The sequence below is a fragment of the Lutjanus erythropterus genome, chromosome 8 (genome assembly GCF_056507025.1).
Source record: "Lutjanus erythropterus isolate fLutEry1 chromosome 8, fLutEry1.hap2, whole genome shotgun sequence".
Classification (NCBI taxonomy): Eukaryota; Metazoa; Chordata; class Actinopteri; order Lutjaniformes; family Lutjanidae; genus Lutjanus; species Lutjanus erythropterus.
The window spans coordinates 33119745-33143317 of NC_139324.1; the positions used below are offsets into that span (position 1 = coordinate 33119745).

General features: G+C 39.9%; 1 protein-coding gene across 1 annotated transcript in view; it reads left to right on the plus strand.

Moving 5' to 3' along the window:
- The window catches only part of erbb4b (erb-b2 receptor tyrosine kinase 4b), a 459675-nt gene that overhangs the window by 374251 nt on the left and 61851 nt on the right, over positions 1–23573 (plus strand). Inside the window, exons 19-20 of the mRNA XM_084725337.1 lie at positions 826–924; positions 9685–9870. Of these exons, the coding sequence (XP_084581463.1) occupies positions 826–924; positions 9685–9870 (285 nt within the window). The remainder of the gene's footprint in view (positions 1–825; positions 925–9684; positions 9871–23573) is intronic.

Here is a 23573-nt window from a genome sequence, read left to right on the forward strand (position 1 = left end):
TTTACTGATTAATGGCTGCAGAACGTGTTGTGTGCCCTATCTGATTTTATTGAAAAAATTAGAACTTCCTTATTAAAAAACTGTGAAGTCATGACTATTTCCGTAGCACCCCACATATTGGTCAAGCTCCCCCTTGGCACCAGATGACAAAAAAAAATCCTAGCTATATGTAGAAAGCCAGTTAGGATAATGAGTGTGATTTTGGAAATGGTACAACCAAGTGGTGAAGTGCATTATTCGCTCAAAGTAGTGTGCCAAAAAACTTTGTCAGCTATCAAAGAAATGGACAGTATTGCAGCCCTGAATGCATTTAATTTGAGAAAAAAAACAGCAGTTCATTCTGTTAAAGTAATAACCATCTACTCGAGCACAGGTAGGAAGACTGTCTCAAAAGCAGAAATTACAGCAGAGGTGTTGGGCCTGCTGTCACCGGGGATATGTAGTCACATCAGGGCAGAACAAAGGTGCGACACATTTGGAAAAAAAAAAAAAATTGAGAGGCACTTGATTTCTCTTCGTTTTTAAATGCTTTGAGAAATTTGGCAGCTGCTTAATCACTTTAATCCCACCTGAAATTAGATACTTCAAAATGATTAAATAGTTTTGCCCAAGTCTTTTTGAAGGACAAAATAACCTTTAATCACACGGTGTGCAGAACACGCTCATACTGCCGGTGAGAATATGAAAGATGATTATTAAGAAAGCTGACAAAGTAGAATAAGTAGAATTCAGAGTGAATTGAGATTCCTCCTGTTCAAATCGTTAGCGTCTTTCCGTTCAGTGCAACGGCTCATCATCTGTTTGTGTGTATGTTTTTTTTTTTAGGGTATTTGGGTTCCAGAGGGTGAAACGGTGAAGATTCCTGTTGCCATTAAAATCCTAAATGAGGCCACGGGACCTAAGGCTAATGTGGAGTTCATGGACGTGAGTATACAGAAAACTGGAAAATAAAACGACAATCAATTCCAGTATTTGATCATTTTTCTGTTGCCAGTTTTCCATCAGCTGAAATAGCAGTTCACCACAGTGTAAACTCAAGTTTTACCCAAAGAAATGCCAGTTTCTTAAATTTTCTTTTGTTATGTAGAAGTATTTTCACTGTTTTTGGTCAGTTCAGTCCAGAAGGTACAACATACCTATCACAGCATCGTTGCCATGGTCACACACAAAAGCAGTCACAAGGAGATTGGAACCATTTCTCTTTTTTAAAAGAAAGGACAAGTCACACTAGCTATTGAAAGCTATTGAAAACAAAGTTTAAGCCCTACAGACACCAGAATGGAAACCATCAGGGACCCTCTAAGACCCCTACACACACCCACCCACACACACACACACACACACACACACACACACACACACACACACGCACACACCATACCACCGGCTCCCAGCACAGTGCACAAGGCCCCATTTATAAAACATTCACAGCTTGGCTCATTTCAAAAGGAAAAGTGAAAAAAAAAATCAAAATTATTACCCTATGATGATGCAATGCAGATGAAATAACCCCCATCAACACACGTACACACGCAGACGTGGGCGCGCGCACACACACACACACACACACACACACATTGAAAGCGACCCAATTGCACTCATGTTTTGCACTTAGTTTGACAGTCTAAGAGGAATAGTTTTGGAGTGTTAGCATTTCTATTTTTATCAGGACATCTTTGATGAATATCCTACGTGTGTTTAATTTAAAGCTCCGTGAGCTTTGAGGGCTTGTCTGACAATCGGAGAACCAGATATCAGCAATGAAACCACAACATATATGTACATATGCATGTATACACACACAATGTATATAGAGGGATAGAGATGTAAATTTATGAACAATTCGTATTCGTGTGCTCGCAAACATGCATGCAAAAAAACCATCAATTTACATTCTGTACATCGCCTGATGTATGCATGTCTCCCTGTGTGTCCATACCATAACATAAAGCTGGCTTCTCACCCCCAGCCCCCCATTCAACACTCACTCAGATGGTTTGTGTGACTCAATGTGCTGTACTCAATATATTAGAGCCCAACCGATACTGGATTTTTGGTGTAAATGACGTCTGACAAGCCAACTTGGCATGTCAAGTTTTCGGAGAGGTTACGTTTGAAAACTTGTCACCATTCACTTCAGTTTTTTGGGAGATTCTGCAACATTGTTTTTCTGTAAAAGTCCAGTGTTTTGTACTAAAGAACTAGACTCAACTTTCAATCAGCATGAAGGTGAGTAGATAATGACTTGATTTTCATTGTTTTAAGTGAGCTATTCCTTTAAGAAAAATGATCAAATATGCGTGGGGTATAAAACTAAAAAAACTGTTGTCACCTATGCTTTCATACAGATGTTATACAGTAACAGATCAGTGGCCATGTTTTGAGGTCACAAACATGGTCTGTTTCTCGCAGTATTGCAAGAAACCGTCAAACCGTTTAAAGTCACTCCCTCCACGTTTTGAACGTCAATCACAGCATCAATCCAGTCGGTCTTCGTTGGAGAGTCGATCTGTCACCCTTTTCGTGTTACAGCTTTCTTGCCGGCTGCTTATAATATTTTTAATAAATCTTTATCGTGCACCAGTAGATGAAATGTGATATCACCCAAATAGACTTTAGAGAAGGAGCAGTCAAATCCATCTCCAAAAAATGTTCTTTATTACTTGTATTACCTCCTGCCAGTATGGCTGAAAGGCTGGGCAGCGCCAAAGTATATGGAAATGATCTGCCAGCTGTTCTCCTTCCATCTCACCTGTCTGTACACATTTTATCTTGGGTGAAATCAAATTTCTAATCATATTCCACCAACTGACTTCTCTCTCCAAAGACCCAACCTGGTGGAAGCAGACTTTACAAAGCACATATTCAACCAGTCCTCCGACGAACTGACAAGTCCAGATTCATTCTCTCATTTTAATCAAACTTTTTCTGCTGAGTCTGTCTTAATTGACTGAACGTTTGACTATATCTTTGATTATTCCTTACTTTAATACATGTCAATGAATATGTTGCTTAAATTGGTCACATTTCTCCATGAATTTAAAATAAGTCCTGGTATGTAAATACCTAAAAAAAAGATAAAGTTTGTCTGAACTATATATGACCAAGATTTTCTGAAAGCTATCCAGTTCTCCCTTAGATGAAACTTAACAGTAATGCTATGCCAATGTTTAAATCTCTCTTCTGGCTTGAAATATGTGTCAACGTGAATCATCCTAAAATTTCCATTTAAAAAAGCAGGTTAACAAACTATGAAATAGTGCTCAGATTCATGATTTGCAGGAGTTTCCAATTATTTTTGCCACCCCTCTGCATAATGTTTTTACGTTTTGCTGCTTTTGATGGCAGACGCCAGAGTGAGCAGCCTCTCTGAGCTGCTAGCTACAACACAAAAACTTTTTTTTTCCCAAAAGGGCCACAAATGTGCTTCTAGTGACTGTCAAAGCTCCAGCGCTTCTCTGTGTTTCCAGCGTTTCTCCGCGGACACAGTGAGTCTGACTGACAGCAGCTGCTCGTGGTTGATGAGCTCCAGCTACTAACTAAGCAGTGATCGTTCTCTCTGGCCACACCAACACCCCCCCACAACCCCCCCACCACCCCCCCCCACCCCCCACCCCCCACAACATCTTGCCCTCTTTTTTTTTTTTGCATTTTTAAAGTTATGCAGCAGGTGAAGTTAGTGCTGTGACTGATGGCTTGCTGGACATCCTCACAGTTACAATCAGGACAAGAAAAAAGGATCAATGTATATTTTTGACTGAGGGTTTGTCAGACCAGTGGAGGATTGCTGGAGACATCAGCATATTTTTTTTCAATTACAGAAGCAGCGATACAGAAGCAGTGTTTTCACATCAGATTGCATTATTGATGGAAATTTCTAATGTAACAACTACTCAACTAGTGTGAAAGCAAACAGCGGGGGGGGGGGGGGGGGGCAGAGAATGTGATTGGGTGAGCGAGAAAGCAGAGAGATAAACTAAACTAAAAATAATAATAAAAGTGGCAGAGTTAGCACAGAGCAAATTTGTTGTTTGGTTTTTCATTTTGTATTTCTCCCAGTAAATAAATTGAGTTCCACCTTATTTTCCAGCGATACCTTACTTCACATTCACCCAGTTCCACAGCGTTTCCACAGCTATTGACTGCTGAGCAGCTGGAGGCTGCAGCTTCTGCTGCGGGGGACATCAGCGGTAGTTACAGAGGGAGAGAAGAGCGCCGTTCATTTACTTTAACCATCCATATTTTCCCAGCCGGATTGGGAATTCTGACTGGTGACCTTCTAGCTGCAGGCCACTGACTGTTTGAAGAATGTCACCAACAATTGATTGTCCTTTAGTGTGTGTGTGTGCATGTGACTGTGTGTGCATGTGTGGATGTGTGTAAAGTTTCCCACTCCTTACCTGTGGGCAACTCAGAGGAGGGAAGTTTCTCCTTTCTAAACAGCAATCAAATGAGCCAAAATGTTTGTCCCTGCAACAAAATGCCAATACCACCTGCCTGCTGCCACGGAGTAACAGAGCACAGGGTGTCAATACCGAGCAAGAGCATCATGCATGTTCATGTGTGCGTGCATGTCTGTCTGTGTGTGTGTGTGTGTGTGTGTGTGTGTGTGTGTGTGTGTGTGTGTGTGTGTGTGTGTGTGTGTGAGATGCTGTGGCTACAGGCAGACAGGCCATGCTGCAGTCTGTTATTCCTTTTGAAAACCAAACTCCTGCTCAAGGCTTGTTTTCACTGAAGCAGGATAAACCCTTGTGGCCTGTCCTTGGAAACTGCATTCAGTTATAATGCTGTTTTTCCCCTGTGTATGAAGAAGATTATGTTCTGTTCTTTTCATTGATGTTTTGCTCAGTAATTACATGAGTATGAAACAGACTGCAGCATTCCAAAAGAATCCATTTTATCAATGCACACATGCATACTATAACTGTAACAATAAACCTTATTTATGAAGAACGTCTCAGAAAAGGACTATGAAGTGCTTTGCAGAAAACAGTTACATCAATATCACAACGGTATCCTACTGTTCCTTTGAAGAAAAGGTGTTTTTTTTTTTTACATTTTGTCCCTTTTACTTTAAAACATTTTTAATTGGAAAAAAAGTCAGTGCTATTGAATGTGTTAATGTGATTACAGATTTGGATTGGACTTGGAATTCGAGTGCGTTTGGAATTTAATGCAGTAAAATTCAAAACACCTCTCTCATTTCAGGCTTCTTATAGCAAATGGGCTAACTACTTAGTTTTAAAACCCATGCTTTTCCGATTTTTTTTGTTTAAATAAAACTCTAACTTTTTAAACTCTAGCTCTTTAAACTTTAAAGAGCAATATCTACCAATTGTGCATTCAAAAAAGAGTCCAACAGTCAAAAAAAAGCGAGTTTGAGCCATAGACTTTATGTTAAATAGATCAAATCCTTATTTAATATACAGTCAGTGGTTGAAACAAGTTTTTTACCCTGCCCCCCCCCCACCCCCCTTTTCCCAGATTTGAGGGACCTCAGGCAGGCTGCAGGAACACTGCAGGACCATGCAGTGTAATATTACAAATTGACAATAATAACTGACTGTAAGTTGATCAGCTGTTTATAACTGTCAGTTGTCTGCCAATGTAACATTTAAGCCTGTTGCACTGAAAACAAAACCCAGCCGCTCCAAAAATACACTGCCAAACTTCATTAGCACATTGCTCAATTTACCATTATGAATATCTACTCCGTTTAAAAGATTATTAATGATTTCTTATAGCTCATAAACAGACACTTACTCATTTTGCAAACAGTAGGCCTTAAGCTGAACTGTAATTAATGTGAAAGCAGTTATCTCAGCCTGGCATAGACATTTAAACGTAGTACACCGTGGCTGCAGCATTGCTGTCAGAGAAGCAAATATTTCAACTTTGCATGTTTCCTTAAAGGTATATCATGGTAATTTTATGATAAATTACAGCAAATTTATTACAGAATTTTCCTTTAACACTTGATTTTGTTTTTTTAAAATATCATGTTTCATTATGTTTTAATCTGGTTGTAATTTTGTTCAACAACAAGTGAGAAAATTGTTTCAAAAAACTGTTCCAAAAAGTACAATATGAGCTTTTTGTTTCATGGTTCAATGAAAATATACTTTTCTCACTGGATTTTAAGTATCTATACTGGCTATGGAAATACACACATATATGCATACATATCCATATTCCCACATACCCTCACACAGACAGCAGAGACATGCCCCCACTTGATGAATTTATAATCTATTGACATAATTCCATTAATTATAAAAAATTACCTCCATAATTCTGTTTCAATTAGTATACTAATTAGGATTCGGGCAAGTCTAATTAAACAGAGTTTGATTCAATCTTAACTAACCCTGAAAAGCAAAGTCAAGTCAGGAGTGTGCATGTTAATTCTTTACTCAGAGCTTTTACTGTAGATTAGAGTCTGTTAAATCAATGTGATATTTTATTTAACTGTGTGAAACTCTGAAGATAAACCATAGGCTGCTACAGTGCTGAGTTCTTTCATTCATAGACCGTAGCTCAGAGTTGAGTCTGCACATGATATGATGCAAGTTGGTTGCAGATTGCAGCTTAGGACCACTTGTCACACCCGAATCTACGGTGGCCAGGAAACTCACCGGTGTTTGGTTTGCCTGGTTTGTAAAACTGCATTAAACAAACCCTCTAAATCTCATGCACTTGACCTTTACTTTAAAGATGTCCATCATGTACAAGATTTAAGGCATCTCAGTAAATCACATTGCAGTGGCAGGCAGTTTACTTGAAAGGGATACTGTCCAAGCAGTCAAACAGCAGGCAGACAGAAAGGCCCAGCCTCTCACAGTCTTTGGTCTGATTTACCATCATCCCTAATGTACTGTGTGTGCGCCGCCATCGCTGGACATCCTCAGCACGAGCAGGGATCTGATTATGCAAGTGTTATGCAAGTGTGATACATGTGGCATATGCTGTAAATCCTAGTCTGTGTTATGGCTGTATCTCTCTGTCAGTGTTCAGCGGACCTCTGCGCGCTGTATATCTGCCTCTCTCCAGCACACACACACACACACACACACACACACACACACACACACACACACACACACACACACACACACACACACACAACCACCTGCACTGATGTTGTGTATTCCTGTTGCACAGCTATCCATTTCATGATTAATCGCCACACTAAACTATAACCCCCATAGACACAATGGTTGTACGTGTGTGTGTGTGTGTGTGTGTGTGTGTGTGTGTGTGTGTGTGTGTGTGTGTGTGTGTGTGTGTGTGTGTGTGTGTGTGTGTGTGTGTGTGTGTGTGTGTGTGTGTGCATGTCCTGGGTAGTTACATAGCTGCACAGAACAGATGAAGGTCTATTTTTGTCTTTAGTTGGGTTTCTGTATGCCACAATCATATGCAATATTATAATCACAACATACATACATCATTTGCTCTTGTTATAAAACTCCTGGTCGCACCTTATTTTATAGTTCACTAATAAGACATAACGAGCAATACTTTGTATCAAATTGGACAAAGAAATAGAGTTAATATGTTCTTAATTAGATAGTAGTTATACCCTAAATAGCTCTTATTAGATGTTCTTATAGGGTAATTAAGAACAGAAGAAGAAGACTTCATTAGAAGGTAATTTAAGACTGATTACAACGGAACTGCACTGTAAACTAAAGTGTATTATTTTCCACTGTTACACCTTTATTAGACTTGATAAGATGGTAATGTAGGACACCTTACAACAGAACTGTACTGTATACTGAAGTGGATTATTTTCCACTGCTTGACCTTTATTAGACTTCATAAGATGGTAGTTTAGGTCACATTACAAGAGAACGGCACTGTAAGGTTAAGTATTTATTTTTCCCACTGTTACACTCTTATTAGACTTTCTTAGAGACACCACTACTCCAAAGTTTGAAGCTCTATAAACCATGTACTGGAGTATCTTCTCCTTGTGTACATATCGTCAGACAAAACTCGACACATTACACAGAGACACACGATTCACAGCGATCTCACCGTGATGTGGTGTATTTACTTCATTTTTACAAAGCGTGCTGACAGTCTTGTGAAGGACTGAGTCACTTTGATGTTGAGGTTTTGAATAGATATCGACTGTTTCTGACGTAGTGGAACCTTGCTGCACACTTCAAGAGAAACTTCAGCCTTAAACAGAATAACAACTTCCACTGTATGGCCTCTGACAGTTCAGTCTACACTTGTAAACATGATGAACTCTCTGCCAGTGTGTTGAGTCTTTGAACCTTTGATCTGGCATTTGTATTTTGACAAAAAAAAATAAAAATGGAGGACTACCTGTTCGAGCATAATATAGCACATTATGAGTCTGGCACTTACCCAGGCAAAGATAAGTTTTCTTGTTCTGAATGTGCAAATAGTTTCAAATCCTAATTAGTGACAAAGTCGTCAAAAAAGAAGGGATTTCAAGTTAATGTATTTAAACATTGTAATTGTTAAAAACAAAATAAAATGCTATTCTTTTGATGAACAACCTAGTTAGATGCATGGATGACAGTACTTTGTATCTAAAGAAGGGAGCCAAGATTTTCTATACAGGCTTTTTTGCATAAATACTTGATTCTGATTGGTCAATTACAGTATTCTAGGTCTGTTATTTCTATATAGTAGACTGTTGCTATGAAGAACAGACCGTTGCTATGGACGCAATTCATGAATCCATAAAAATTTTCTGGTCCCAGTCCTGCACCACCCTGCCAGGGTTTATTTCTCAGTAATGTCAAGCTCATTTTAAATAATCCCTTACTTATCACATGCTTTCATTTAATACTTGATTCTGATTGGTAAATTACAGCATTTTGAGGTCTGTTATTTCTGTATAACAGACTGTTGCTATATATAATGGACTATTGGTATGGACACATTTCTAATCTTAGAGTCTGGAGGAGCAGTAAAACCGTGGTCAAACCCATAAAATCATCCTTAGATTAATATTTTGTGTCAGATTATTGATTTTTTTTCTTTTGCAGGTAACCATGTTAATAAGCAGGATATTATACAGTAACATTATCTCTTACGTAAACTTTTTTCTTATTCGAATTTTGGGGAGATTATTCTGTCTGTTTACAGAGGTATGTAATAACAGGATTATGAGGGTCCACGCACACTAAAGCTGCAACAATTAGTCGATTAATATTTTATTTTTCAAGCAAAAATTTCAAACGTTTTCTGGTCCCAGCTTCTTAATTGTTAGGATTTGCTGTTTTTCTTTGTCATTTATGATATTAAATGAAGCGTCTTTTGGTTCTGGACAGTTAGTTGGACAGAAAAAGCAATTTTAAGACTTTAGGCTCTGGGGAATTATGACTAAATGATAATTGTGAAAATAATAATCAGATCAAATGATAATAAAAAATAATCTTTACTTGCAGCCCTAACATAGACTTTAATCCAAAGAATGTTTTTTTTATCTGCCAGGAAGAACAGTGGCGCCTCAGTTTGGAAGAGAATTTCGAGGTCAAAAATGTACACAGATGGCAGAGATAACATGACAGTGACGTATTTTCTGATGTCTGCTGCCTGAAAGTAAACAACACTGTAGAATCTGTTGACACACTGTTTTAAATGTCACCATCCATCCTCGATCCCTTTGCCCCACATGCCTCAGTGTGTATCTGTCTCATTCAGGAGGCCCTGATCATGGCGAGCATGGAGCACCCCCACTTGGTCCGCCTGCTGGGCGTCTGCCTGAGTCCCACCATCCAGCTGGTCACGCAACTGATGCCTCACGGGTGCCTGCTCGACTATGTCCATGAGCACAAGGACAACATTGGATCCCAACTGTTGCTCAATTGGTGCGTCCAGATCGCTAAGGTAAGGACAGAGAAGATTGCTCGCTAGTTTTTTTTTTTTTATTATTTGCTAAACGGTTGGCCGGTTTGGTGAATAGCTGGTTGCTTGGCAGCCTCGGTTGGCAGATTAGTAAAGGGTTGTTTTTAATTCTGATCATCTTGTTCATCAGTGGTCTTCACTGATTGCTGCCTTGTGCTGGCTTGAGCGAAATATCTCAATCAGTCGGGCATGAAGCTGAACCATTACGTCTCTGTTTTGAAAGCAGTTTGTGCTTATTACATGACCATTTTCAACGAGCTGAGAGAAGTACAAAACAGATTGGTTTTAGCACCACTTTCTGGGTTATATTGTGCCGTTTATAATGTCCATTACTAGAAGGTAGGTCTGCTCAGTTTATCTTGACTTAATAATGTTAAAACATCCTCTGCTGCCGGTGAACTTTTAAGCGGACAGACTGTTCAACCTGTCTAAAAGCAGGTGTCTTATGGGTAGGTTTTACTAAGACTCCTGATGTGCTTCTGTCTGCAGGAACAATCAGCACGCGTGGCATTCACTCAGTAACATCATTAATAAATGTATGCAGTTCATATCACTGAGCAGGAAACACATGCGGGTTCATAAACAAAACCTTTGAGACGTGTTTTTGTGTGAATTATTTCAAAAGCAGAGGTGGCTTCTATTAAAATCTATTTTTAGTTGCATGATTTATTCCACAGTAATTTATTGATCCCCCAGGGATCAGTGCCCGAGATTACAACACAAGCAATTTTGCAAGAATTAAACGTTAATGAGTCAGTTGTGACTGAGTGACATTTTTTGTTTTGTGACCTTTTGCATTGGCCCATCTGTGGTGATTATAACGTTGTTATAACGGATATTTTTTCCTCAATTTCTTCCATCTGTGTCACTCTTTCATTGTGCACATACGATAATACTTAAAATTTCTCTCTCTCTCCTGTATTTGAGTTGTTTTGCTGGAAATCTTACTACATGAACATTTGTGTTTGCTTTGGATTACACAGACACACCACAACTAAACCATCTTTACGTCCTTTCACAACACTTCTCGGCTAATAGAGGCCAAAGTGAATTACCACATTACTACTTCCAGACAGAAAAGTAGATGTCTGTGTTCGTCTGTGTGTCTGAAAACCAGAGACCAGGACTGGATATTTGGTCAAGTATCCATGTGTGTGTTGATGTGTGTGGAGGATTCAACAGCAGACATCGGCGCCCCTTGACTGCCTCTCTGGAGAACTGAAGTAAATAATTCAAAGCCTTTCTTGACTTTGGTGGGGGGAAGTGTTGAGAGCAGGGAGCTCGGTGTTACAGGATCATGGATGTAGCAGTGCATTACAATTAAATTTAGTTGGCAATATTAATTTCTGTCTGTCTACGTATCCACAGGATGTGGACTAAAAAATAAGACACAAATCACCACAAAGTAAATTCAACATCTCTCCGAACCCTAATTTCGTATGAGCATTAGAAGCTTCAAAATGTATTTAATCTATTTATTATTAAAAATATCTATTGCAGGACCATTGCATTAGATTGCAGTATACCTCTGTTTATATCATATAATTATATATCTCCAAATATGCTGCACCTGTGCACATATACAGAGAGAAAAATAAGGAGAAGCAGAGTGAAAAAGACTCCGTGATTGCCGCAGTCCCAGATTTAATATCTTAGACAAATATTTCTGTTGCCATTTTTGGCTAAATCAGAGGAAGGCGGTACTCCAGTGAGCTGCCATGTGAAAATATTAAACCATCAATTAAACGTTGGGACACGGTCACGATCGCACCACATAAAGTGCTTTTTTTTTTATACCAAGGGCGATCAGAGCATGCATTAAGTCTTGCCATGGTGACAAACATCCCATGCTGTGTTACACAAATATTTTCATGGCATGAAATTAATCACACAAATTACTTAGTGGAAAAAGGATGTAGATCGTCCATATACACATGAATAAATGTATGCCCGCTGTGAACAGTTGTCAACATGGAGAGATGTATAATTCATAAAGGGTAGATATGATGATGTATTATTTACTACCGTTATTGTGTGTCTCAAGCGCCTATTGTTTAGTGTTTTCATTGATTGGCTACAGCTCCTGGGGACTCAAATAGCCGTCAGGGGCCGTGGTTAATAAGGTGCCCACACATGGGTTCATGCTCACTGTTAAGAGTGACAGGGAGTTGTAGTTCCTCTTTCTCTTTTCCCCAAACCTTTCGGACTGGTTTTCTTTGGGGAGAACTAATGAGGCGTGGTTAAAGAGTTCACCCCAAAATCAATATTTTCCCCTGGCCTGTAGTGCTATTTATTCAGGAACTACTTTCTTTCTGCAGTAGAATCTACTGGAACTATTTTAGAAGACACCAGGTATATTTTCTCTCCGCTATAGAAAGTAAACAGCTTCTGCATGAAACTGTTGAAAACAAGCTTGTGGATTGTGGACGCTGGTTTTGAATTTTTCAAATTTATTTTTTCATTGCTTTGTGCACCACAAGCCGAGTGCCATTTAAAAAAAATGGATGAATAGCATGACAGGTCAGGGGGAAAATATGTATTTGTGATTTTGGGGTGAACTGTCCCTTTAAGATGTGTGTTGTTGAGACTACGTCACTGTGAAATTCACACGCTTCCACTGGAGAAGTTAATTTTGTGACGAGGCTCCGGTGTGTCGGGGCGCGCAGCAGTGTTACAGAGATGTCAGCTGTTGGAAAGCCCTGGTTTCACCACCGTCCAGTTCAAGGATATTTTTATGAAAAAAGGCTATTTATTTTTTAGGATTCATTCATCGCCAACCTAAACTGAACTAAATAAACAAGACAGGGCTTGCTGCTTATGGGAGGTTGACACTGGTGAGGCCTGGGCTAAGGCTAACCAGCTAACTGCACGCCTGTGGCTCAGTAAGCTAACCCATCTCCTGGCCACTGGTGGACTCAAGGGTGGAATAAGGGGAGCGATCGCCCCCCCAGTGCCCCCATGTTCTAAAAAAATGAAACAGAAACACCCCTATGATAGATAAATATTAGAAACCACTTGCCAGGTTACCTATCTAGTTGCCAAAATGTGGACAAGTGTCCTTCTAAAGGACAAAACATCCCAAAATTCCCTCTGAAGTGTCCCTCCAGTGGACAAAACATTGCAAAATGCCTTCTATAGTGCCCTTTCAGTGGACAAAATGTGGTAAAACGCCCTCTAAGATGTCCCTCCAGAAAATGTGATGAAGGCTGTCCTACATACTAAAAAATAATTTGGCCTTACTTGCCAAATTACTTGCCTTTAAATAGTTTCCTGTGTGTATTAGCTGTATTAGTTGTTGTACATTAAAACAATTTTAACCTAAAACAGATAATAAAAACCTCTGGACTTTACTAACACCAACAAGGTGAACTGGGACGCTTAGCCTTTGCCATCAACATTATCAACATTCCCAGTTGTAGTGCTCATTATAACTTAACCCCAGACTTGAGTCAAACATCTCTCCTGCAGATTATTTCATTATCTTTAACATGGACGTACACATCAACTCACGCAGGTTCTTCCGGGGTTCTCAAGGCTCTCGCAAGTGACAGGGCTCCGCTCTCTGAGGCAACATCCCTGTAGCCCTCCCCCTCTGTCATGGCCGCCATCACAGTCATAGATTATTAATGGAGTGATACGCCATGAGAGTCATACTAATGAGCGGATTCATTAGAGCTACTACACATGCAGCTCTCTGATGCCACAGAATATTTTTTTTTCCTTGGCACTGATTTTTCTTATCCTGTTTTATCTTTCCTTATTCCCCTACTATATCACTTTCTCCTCATTATGTCTGCTTGCTTTTACAATCTCCTCCTATTCACCCGCTCGTTGGTCCTCTTCCTCATGTATATAAAGTGCTATAGTGCTGCTGCAATGTCAGATGTTTGACTTTGGAACTGCAATACTACAAATGACAAATCAAAATATGATTACACCGCAATACGGCGGTAAAAGAAGAAAACGTCACTGTGTTGTTTTGTATGTATAAACAACTTCCTCAAGAAGCTTTGCACAAGGGGACTCGATAATATTCATTTGTCTTTATTGGATAAAATGTTAATATATTCATTTCAATACTTTATTCCCAGTCTGGCTAATATTCTATGACTATACGAACAACAAAACAAACAAAAAGAGCCATATATTTGCTGTTAAAACTCACCAAGGCATTTTTAAAGGAATTCACTGCTTTCCTTGTACAGATGTAGGACAGCTGTTTGAAATGAAGAGATGTTTTAGCCACAAAACACCAAATATTTTGCATTTTGCTGCAGCTGGTCTCACTCTGTTTACTGGCATGATCTCATTACAGTGTTATGTTTCTTTGCAAACAAAGTGTAACTATTCATGTACAGTAATTAAAAGTGATTTTTTTGGTCATTAGTTCATGTCAACTTTTATTTTTTCTGAAATCCAGTACATTGTTTTCAGCCATGTGAGCACTGTGCCTCTAAGTTTTTGGTCCAGACTGACCTCTCAGCAACTAGTGGGATTGGATTGCCATGATTTATTTTTTTTATAAGCAAACCTCCATATCTTAGCATCTACTGGGTGGATTGGCACCAGAAATTGTCCAGACATTCATGGTCTCCAGATCATGTAGCCAGATGACTCTGTTGGTCTTCTGACCTTTCATTTTGCACCACAGAGAGGTTGACATTTGCGGTTTTGAGTGAAATGTCTCAACATATTTTGGATTAACTGCCGTGAAGACTTCCAAATACCCCACACAGTGAATTATAATGCCTTCTGTTATCCACTAAAGTTTTCTCTACCACCATCGATTCAAAACACCCATGAGCCACACTCTTGACTTTTCGCTCAAATCATTACTGAGTATTGGATTAGCACATTCAGACACTGAATTACTGCTCTAATACTGTACAGCTTTTGTGTATTTTGTGCTACTTCTTGAATTGATTGTTGCATGTATTCTTTTTAAAGATACAAGCTTCATTTACTTATAATTTTACAACAGGGTTGTGTAACGAGATGCTAGTTCTAGCCCCCTTTATGCTTTTCACAAAAACAACATAGATCCAAAAAGTATATACAGTAAGGCAAATAAATAAGTAACAACAACAAAGCTTTCGATGGTGAAAGTTTTTAATAGTGGAGTGAGGATGAAGTAAAGCTATAATGTGCAAGATTTGCGCATTACAATGTCTAAAACGCTAGACATATTATACATATTTTGTTGAGTTGTGTACTCAGTCTTTCCTGCTAAAGTGTTTCCTGCTAGCTGCTGGCTAGTTGCTAGTTGTTAAATTGATTAAAATTTAAATTCCGCATGAAGATGATTTCTGCAAGAGTCACATCAGACAGATTTTCATCAGCTTTTAAATGTGAAGAAAATCCCATGATCCCACGCTACTTCACAATGTCATCAAACTACGTCTTTAGTTATTGTTTTAATGTGAGAGAGACCTCTAGCAGCATTTAAACAGTCTCACAACCTGAGGATAAAAGCTGTCCTGAAGTCTGGTGGTACAAATGTGGATACTTCTGTATCTCTTGTCAGATGGAAGCAGGGTGCACCTCACCTCACCTCACCTCCACACTGATGCTCAGTAGATGGGTACCAGTGATGTCCTGGTGCTTGTAATCACCAGCAGCAGAGTGTCCCTGCCCTGGACTATGCACATCCACTGCTAGTTTGCAACCTTTCCTGTCCGGACTGTCTGGATGCTTTCTATTGCTTTCTCCGTAAAAGTTGACAAGAACATGGCACAGGAATTTTGCTTTATTTAAGTTTCCTTAAGAAATACAGTCATTTCTGAGCCTCCTTTACCAGGGTGGAGATATGTGTGATTGGCAGATTCTCTGTGATGCTGATTCCCAGGAACCTAAAACTTTTCACCTACCTACACCTCAGCTCCACTGATGTTGACAGGCGTGTGACTTTTCCTCCTTTTTCCTACAATCAACAGTCAGATTCTTGGTTGTGATGAAATTATGCAGCAGGGATTTCTCTATGTAACACTCTGCGAAATTGTTGATTTCCTCTCTACATAAATTCTCGTTTTTATTTGAATGAAATGAAAAAGAAATTTCTTCCTTCATCCAAACTGAAAGCAGATTGTCAGTTTAATTAATTAGGCGCCCTGTTATTAAAATGACACAATTTAGAAGCCTCTGCATGACTACTTTTGAACTAGTCGAAGAGACACCAAAAGAGATAGAAAAGGGGAAATTACATCATTCACACAGGTTGCACGTAACGCTGATGGTTTCCATTGTGACCCACTTAACAGTTTAATTTTCAGCATGAACCCTACGTGTTCTGCCTTTCAAGAAGAACTTGGTGTCCCACTACCTGTTAGATTTGTGCCAGGATGACACATCATATCCACATCAACACAACACCGCAGTTTAAACAACCTCGGTTACACGGTAGAAGTACCTCATCCAGGCAAGCTTTACAGTGAAAATTGTTTTTGTCGAATTCACCAGCAAATCGCCCCCACTTCCCTCTCCGACATTACTGCTTTGGATTGCCTCCAAGTCAGTTATTGTGTGGGGGTGTGTGTGTGTGTGTGTGTGTGTCTGTGTGTGTGTGTGTGTGTGTGTGTGTGTGTGTGTGTGTGTGTGTGTGTGAGTGTGAGGTAAGAGGGCCCCACAGTGTGTATCGCAGGGTCATTTCTCTGTGTAAACCAGACTAGGTAAACATGCCTCTCTCCAACTCATTACATACATCCCCAGGGTTCCAATGAAAACTTGGTTCACTCCTGTTCCCTTTCTACTCTGTCTTCTCTCCGTCTCCTGTCTCTCTGTTTGTTTCTATTTCAATATGCGATTCTCTCATTTTTGTTTCTCTTTGCCTCAGCACACACATGTAAGAGGAATACGCTGATGCTCGTTGTAGTTCTCTATCATTTGTTGGTATTCTCATGTCAGTAATAAGGCAGGAGGCTGACTCACCGTATGTGGAGCCCAGCAGAAGGCAACCCACTGGCCAACTATTGCATTTGTTTCCCACTTTTCTAAACCTCTGTTTGTGTGAACAACCTCTACCAGTGCGACTTGTTAATGCCAGAAAAGGTTGAAAATGATTTATCTTGTGCTGTGGGCCAGGCCTACCTTGCTTATTTGTTTATTCTTGTTTGGATTTACTCAAGGAATACATTTACTGTGTTTGCTTTCTAAATAGGACATTGGTACCTTTTTGCTGACCGGTCACGCCTAGAGTGAAATATTCAACATGCAAAATTTTCCCGAATAACATTTCCGAAGGGACGGAATATTTCGAGGACACCACCTAGCTCAGGGCAACTAAGGTCTGCCCTTGAATCAATGTGATTACCATAATAAATTCAGATTTTTTGCAAGGTTGTTTGTTTTTTGCCAATCAGAGAATAGTAATATTTTGGACCATTTGCCTGTGGTGCAAGAACAAGGAAGGTTTCATTCCAAAATAAAAACAGTGACCAATTTTTGTCATGAATGAGTAGAAAGAATCACCATGTTTGTTTGCTAGAACCTGCTCAAATAGTGTTATTTCCTAGATGTACCAAAGTAGTTTTTGTGTGTAGTGTCACATGGCATGATACTCTCCACCGGTATTATGTGTCATTTTGGGAGCAGTTGGCAATCAGCCTATTCTGTTGTGTGGCTATGATGATGTATTGTTCGGTCTCTACCTTCACCGATAATCGCTGTTCTCTCTTAAAACAAACAGAGACAAACCAAACAAAGCTTCTTATCTGTCGAGGCTGGTTACACGAAATATACCAAGCCAGTACACAACAGGGAGAGTATCATTTGTATTATTATTTGGTCCATGAACTCCAGCCAGCAGCGCTATGTCATTGGTGGTTTATCCAAGATGCACAGCAGAAACGTCAGAAACTCTGTGTTTAACTACATATCTTTAAATGTTGGTTATGGCTGAAAATGACAAAAGAAAAAAACAGAATTGTACATGTCTCTGTATTACAAATTAACTGCCAGATGTCTGCCTGGAAGCGACTGTTGCTGATAGCATGACACAACAGTAGGGTTGGGCCAGTGGTCAACGCCATCATCCATTGCCGATGGCTGACAATCATCACCCACTGAGCCCACTACCAACATTGTGATTTAAAAGCCTTCTGTATTTGAGGTAATGTGTCCCATCAGAGTTGCCATAAGACTGCTGTTTCATTCCGTTTTTAACTTGTGGGAGAGGAGAAAGAGAAGCTCTCGCTGCTGGTCATAGCACCAACGTTACGCCTCCATGTTTATTTTCTTGTTAAACCTCCAAGTTAGGCAAACCTCAGTGAAATCTGTGGCAGCAGTGTTTCTTTTCTGCAGGATGCTGTTAGTGTGTGTCTTTCAATCATGTCGCCATTGTTTTTTGTTTGGCTTAGCTTAATTTTGTTTCAAGCTTAACAGAACTAAGTTACAGACACATGGCGCGGACATGAAGGCCCTTTTAGAACCCAGCATGGGGATGCACTCCGTGTCAGACGCTCGCCTGAGTTAATCTTCTTGCTCACTTCACTGGAGAGTTTTCTCAGCTGAGCGAGACAAATCTGAGGTTGCCATCAGAGCAACAGTGGGAAGCGGCTGTGACCACAGTGGTGAGCCGAGTCTGTTTTTCGATTATGGACACCTACCGTCCCCCCAAAAATGATGTCATCATCCATCTGTGGACATCATCTTATGCCAATTTAGTTGACATCCCCAAAGATATACAAAATTACAATATGTTAAGATGAATGCATTAAGCAGGGAAGTAAGTGAAACCATCTTGTTGTTCTGGCCATGTCTACTCTATCGATATCACTTCTCTCTGTTTAGAAAAAGAACTTACCCTCTTCTCTCTTCTCCCACACTTATCTTTTGTAGAAAACAATCAAATCGCAATCAAATGCTTGATTCCAACCAGCACTGGCAGATAGCATGTCCGCTCCAAGTCTGCATGCAAACACAGAGAGCGAGAAGCAGATCACAGGCACCGAGTCTTTGATTCCACCAACCCTTAGAAACGTCAACAAGTGTCCGCCTATCTCCCTTCCCCTCACTCTACCCCTCGCTCTAGCTGTCTCTCTCTCTTTCATTTCCAAACTAATTAATTCTGAAGCTTTTTTGTGGTGGTCTTTCATGACTGCATAAATAAGTGTATGATTCAATGTTAGCGGCCAGAATACCTCCCTTCCCCTGGGTAAATATCCGCCTGAAAGGTCTGTTTGATTTCAGCGAGCAGCTTTATGCATGTTTTCATCAGTTGCAATTCTCATCAAAGTGGAGTACTGGTGAGGGAGAATTCATGGGGTTTTGGGTTGTTTTTTTTGTGTTGAGGTACAACGTACTGTAACATCAATAGCATATTATCGGAGGTGTAGGGAAACCCCTGATAAAAAGGAATGGTAATTGATTCAGGGAATTGGATTAATCTGCCGTCACACATTGGCATGTTAGGCCAGACATCAATACATCAATACGTGTGCATTACAGACTTAATGATAAACATCCTGTCCTTTTTTGTATTTATTAGGTTTGATTCTTCACAGTTTTGTTTGGAAAAGTCAGTGGCAGACAATCAAATTGTTTTGGCCAGTGTGATACCTATAAATAACATGCCTGATGGCTTAAAATTTTAAGAATACAGATTTTAAAATCTAGCCTGGCATCACCAGATTAATTTGCAAATGAAAACATGGTCTCGGCAGATTCATCCATTTCCAAGGCTATTTTAAATCACTAAAATTAATGATTTAAATTGGTGTTGGACAACCATATGTCATGAGGAGCTAAGCTTTTGCAGGTTTTCATTCCAACTAAAGACTCAGCCCACTGATAATCAGTCTTTTAAGGGAGTAAAAGACCAGTAAAAATCACCTGCTGTGGTAATTCATTAGAATCAGACCCTGCAGAGCCTTTAAACTTAGTTCTGGTCTTATTCAGGAATTTTCAGATCTTTTATTAGTCACTATGTTACCGTATGACAGAGTCCTTCTTCTCTTGGATTTTAGAGGAGATATCTGTAGTGTATTTACTGTTATAAATCATATAATGACCACAATATGTCAGCAGAGATCAAGGAAAGATCTTAAGTTGAAATACTTGCTTCTCTGATGACAGCGCTGCAAGCACAATGCTCTCCTTTGAATTTTCTATTCTGGGTTGAAATGACTGTTTCTGTTTGACAGTTTCACCCTAATTAGAGTTCAAATTAATGGCAAATGTTTGCCGAATGAATAAACGTCTGTTTATGAGTCATAAGAAATCATTGATAATCTTTTAGAGGGCGTAGATGTTTGTAACACTTAAATTGAGTAATATGTTCATGGTGGCATGATTGAGACAGGCAGTCACTTAAATTAACAGCTGATTGACTTACAGATAAGGACTAATAAATGCTTTTTTTTTTGTCAGTTTACGATGTTGCATGTGTCCTGCATTCCTGCAGTGCTCCTGAGTCTGGGGAGGAGGGGGCGGACCGAAACAACTTGCTTCAACCACAGATCGTATATTAAATAGGATTTCAACCTATTTAATACACAGATTATGACACCCACGCTATTTGGGCTGCAGTACTCATTTTTGCGAGTACAGTTGCCACACATTGCTCCTTTAATATCCATTCTTGTTGTCCCTCTTCCTCCTCTTTTCCCTCTGATTTTTATCAAGATGTCTTTTAACCTTACCCAAAGGACAAACTCTTGACCCTGTGCTCTCTTCTGCTTTCTGTGCAGTAGATTTTTAGAATTTGGTTGATTTTGCTGCCACTGCTCGTAATGCAGTGCTGTTCAAGGTTCATCTTCTCTCTCCTGATCCCAAACCCCTTCACATCGATTCGCTCCCGCCCCCTAAATTCACTCTCTGTTCGTCATTTCTGTCAAGCTTTTACCGCCTCAAACACTTTTAAGTACTGTACTCACACACAACAGGCCCTCGCCGTAGAGGAGCTTGTCAGAGTTTTTAATAGCTGTTGCATGAAAATCTCCTGTGACATACAAAAACTTGAAATATTTTTCTCTGCCTTTGTTAGGAGAAGAAGTAGGGAATTTAAAAAGACAATGTAGGAAGGAAGCACAGAAGGAGGATGAACACAGTGTCTTCCTTCTCTTAAAGATCTGATGTCTACTTATCAGTGTGCGATCAAAGAAGCAAGGAACTCTTGTTTTTTTGCTCACAACTGATCCTTAAACAGGGTCATAATCCCAGAATCTCCTTTAAAAACCTAAACCAGGGATATTCAGTTTGCTTTGCCTGGGGGCCACTTTGCAGAATTACAAACAAGCATTAATAATAAAGTTTTGTATCAGATAAAATGAATGAAAAGCCCATAACTCATCTTCCTTGATGAATAAATGATAAATCACTTATTAACTTAATGAACTTAGTTCAAGAATTGAGAGATAAATCAGATATTTTAATGCATTTAAGAATTGCAACTGCATTTTAACATTTGAGTTTGAGCTTATATAACATTAAATATTCTTGGCACCTCTTCCATCTTACAATCACTCAAATGTCGGAATGATTCAGAAATCACTCCTACCAGGGACAGAAGAGCATATTTAAGCACTTCTCATATGAAATGCACACTTTTGGGATCAGTATTGTCCCCATCTCTGTAACTTTTGCTCCTCATGAGATAATAGTTGTCTTCTTCTGCACAGATCTCCGTGTGATCCCACTGCACTTTGCACAGCCTGAAAGGCCATCACACAAGAACCAGCCTTCTCTCTTACCAACACCCTAATTTATCCAATCAAGCAAAACTGTCATATCTGTCCGTCCTTGCTGGCAAAATCAGTGTGAATCACTTCATTTTCATTGTGAATTATAAAATTGTCAGAGAGCCACCCAGCACCCTGTGATTTGGCCCACGGGCTGCAACCCAAGTGTCACGACCCTAACATCAGTGATGAACCCCAGCCCAGTTGAATACGACAACAACAAAGTGGAGCTTCAGCAGCACATTAACACAAAAACCAGAGCGCTTCATGTTGACTGCTGCCCACTTTGATTATTAACCCACTTCAGCAAAATCTCTCTTTCAGCTCTACTGGAGCACACTGTTGCACTTTCCAAATCATCCACCTGCCCTTCAGACTGAATTCTCACTTGTTTTTTTTAAATTTCAGATGAGTCAGAATATTTTAGCCATTATTAACTCCTCTCTGTCTATTAGTATTTTCCTCTTCAATTTTAAACGCTGCCACTGTTTACCCCCTCTTAAAGAAGCCCTCCCTGGATCCCTCTGTTTTGACGAACACTCAAACGTTTGAGAAATTTCAGTTTGGTGTTCGCTCTCTGCACAGCATGCGACTCCTCTAGTCAAGGACACCAGTGCTACCCATGAGTTAAAACATATGTAGACATAATATAAATTTTGATTACGAAGCGGATGATGTGCAACTGTAGACGCTACTGTATCCCATGCTATGTTATGTCTCACTGAAATAAAGAATGGATATCTGAAAATTGTCTGCTGTTTGTCTGCAGGTGACTAAAGTGGTGCAGCTCTGCATTGTGCAACTGGGGCATTTAACTAAGATCAGATCATTCCTTTCCTCTGTTGATTTATAAAAGCTCATCCATGCTTTTATCCCCTCCATACTTGACTATTGCAGCACACTTTATTCTGATATCAGCAGGTGAAATATCCAAAGATCCCAACTTACACAAACGCTGTTGTCAGGCTTTCTAAGACAAGCGTCCACGTTATACCCATCCGTACTACACTTGACAGGTTACCTGTGAATTTTAGAATTATTTTAAAACTTTCCTTGTCATGGATACAAGCAGTCTCATGAACTTTCTTAACACAGATATAATCCACAGACAGATTAGTGCTGAGATAGTATAGGAGTTTAGGAATTGATTCTGGAGTTTAGGAATTGATTCTGGATTTTTCCTAGAAGATAGGTTTTTTTTTTCTGTAATGAGGCCCAATAACTGCTTCTCCTTCATGTCAAAAAGAGTCAGTTGAGGCAGTTCAGCTATCTGATTAGGATGCCTCCTTGACGCCTCCCACCCTGGAGGCATTGCTGGCACATCCGACTGGGAAGAGAACATGATGGCAGAACACACTGGAGGGGTTACATATCCCATTTGGCCTGGGAGTTGCTTGGAATTCCCTGGGAAGAGCTGGAGCAGTTGGCTAGGGAGAAGGGAGCAGTACATCTGGGCTACTGCCACCATGACTCACGTCTGGGTGAGTGGCGGAAATTGAATAGGTGGATAGCTGGATTTGTGGGCTTCATAGCAGTAGTAGTAGTTGAGTTTTTTTTTTTTTTTTGTTCTTTTTTCTACCTGCAAATGGTCAATTTTATCAAGAAAAAACTACTACTAGTCTGAAGCTTGGTCACCTCGAATAGCCTGAATGCAAAGGCACAATCCTCAAGGCAGCAGACAGATAAATAGTCGCAGCAAAGGACAAAGATATACAAAGACTGTTAGGCCTGCACTGACTCATGGCTGCCGTGTTGTCAGTCAAACGCACACACAAACAAACCAAGAGAAACACATTCTTTCCCAGCTCTGTCCCCGTCTGTTTCTCACACACACACGCACAGCAGTGACGCAGTTTTAACAGCATCTGGCTGAGCAGAGATGGATGTGGCCGGGTAGGGCAGTGGGGGAAATGGATGACTGCAGGCAGCCCACACAATGGATGAGACTGGCAGCTCAGGGAGACAGGTCTACACTAATGAGTGACTACCACACACACACACACACGCTCTCAC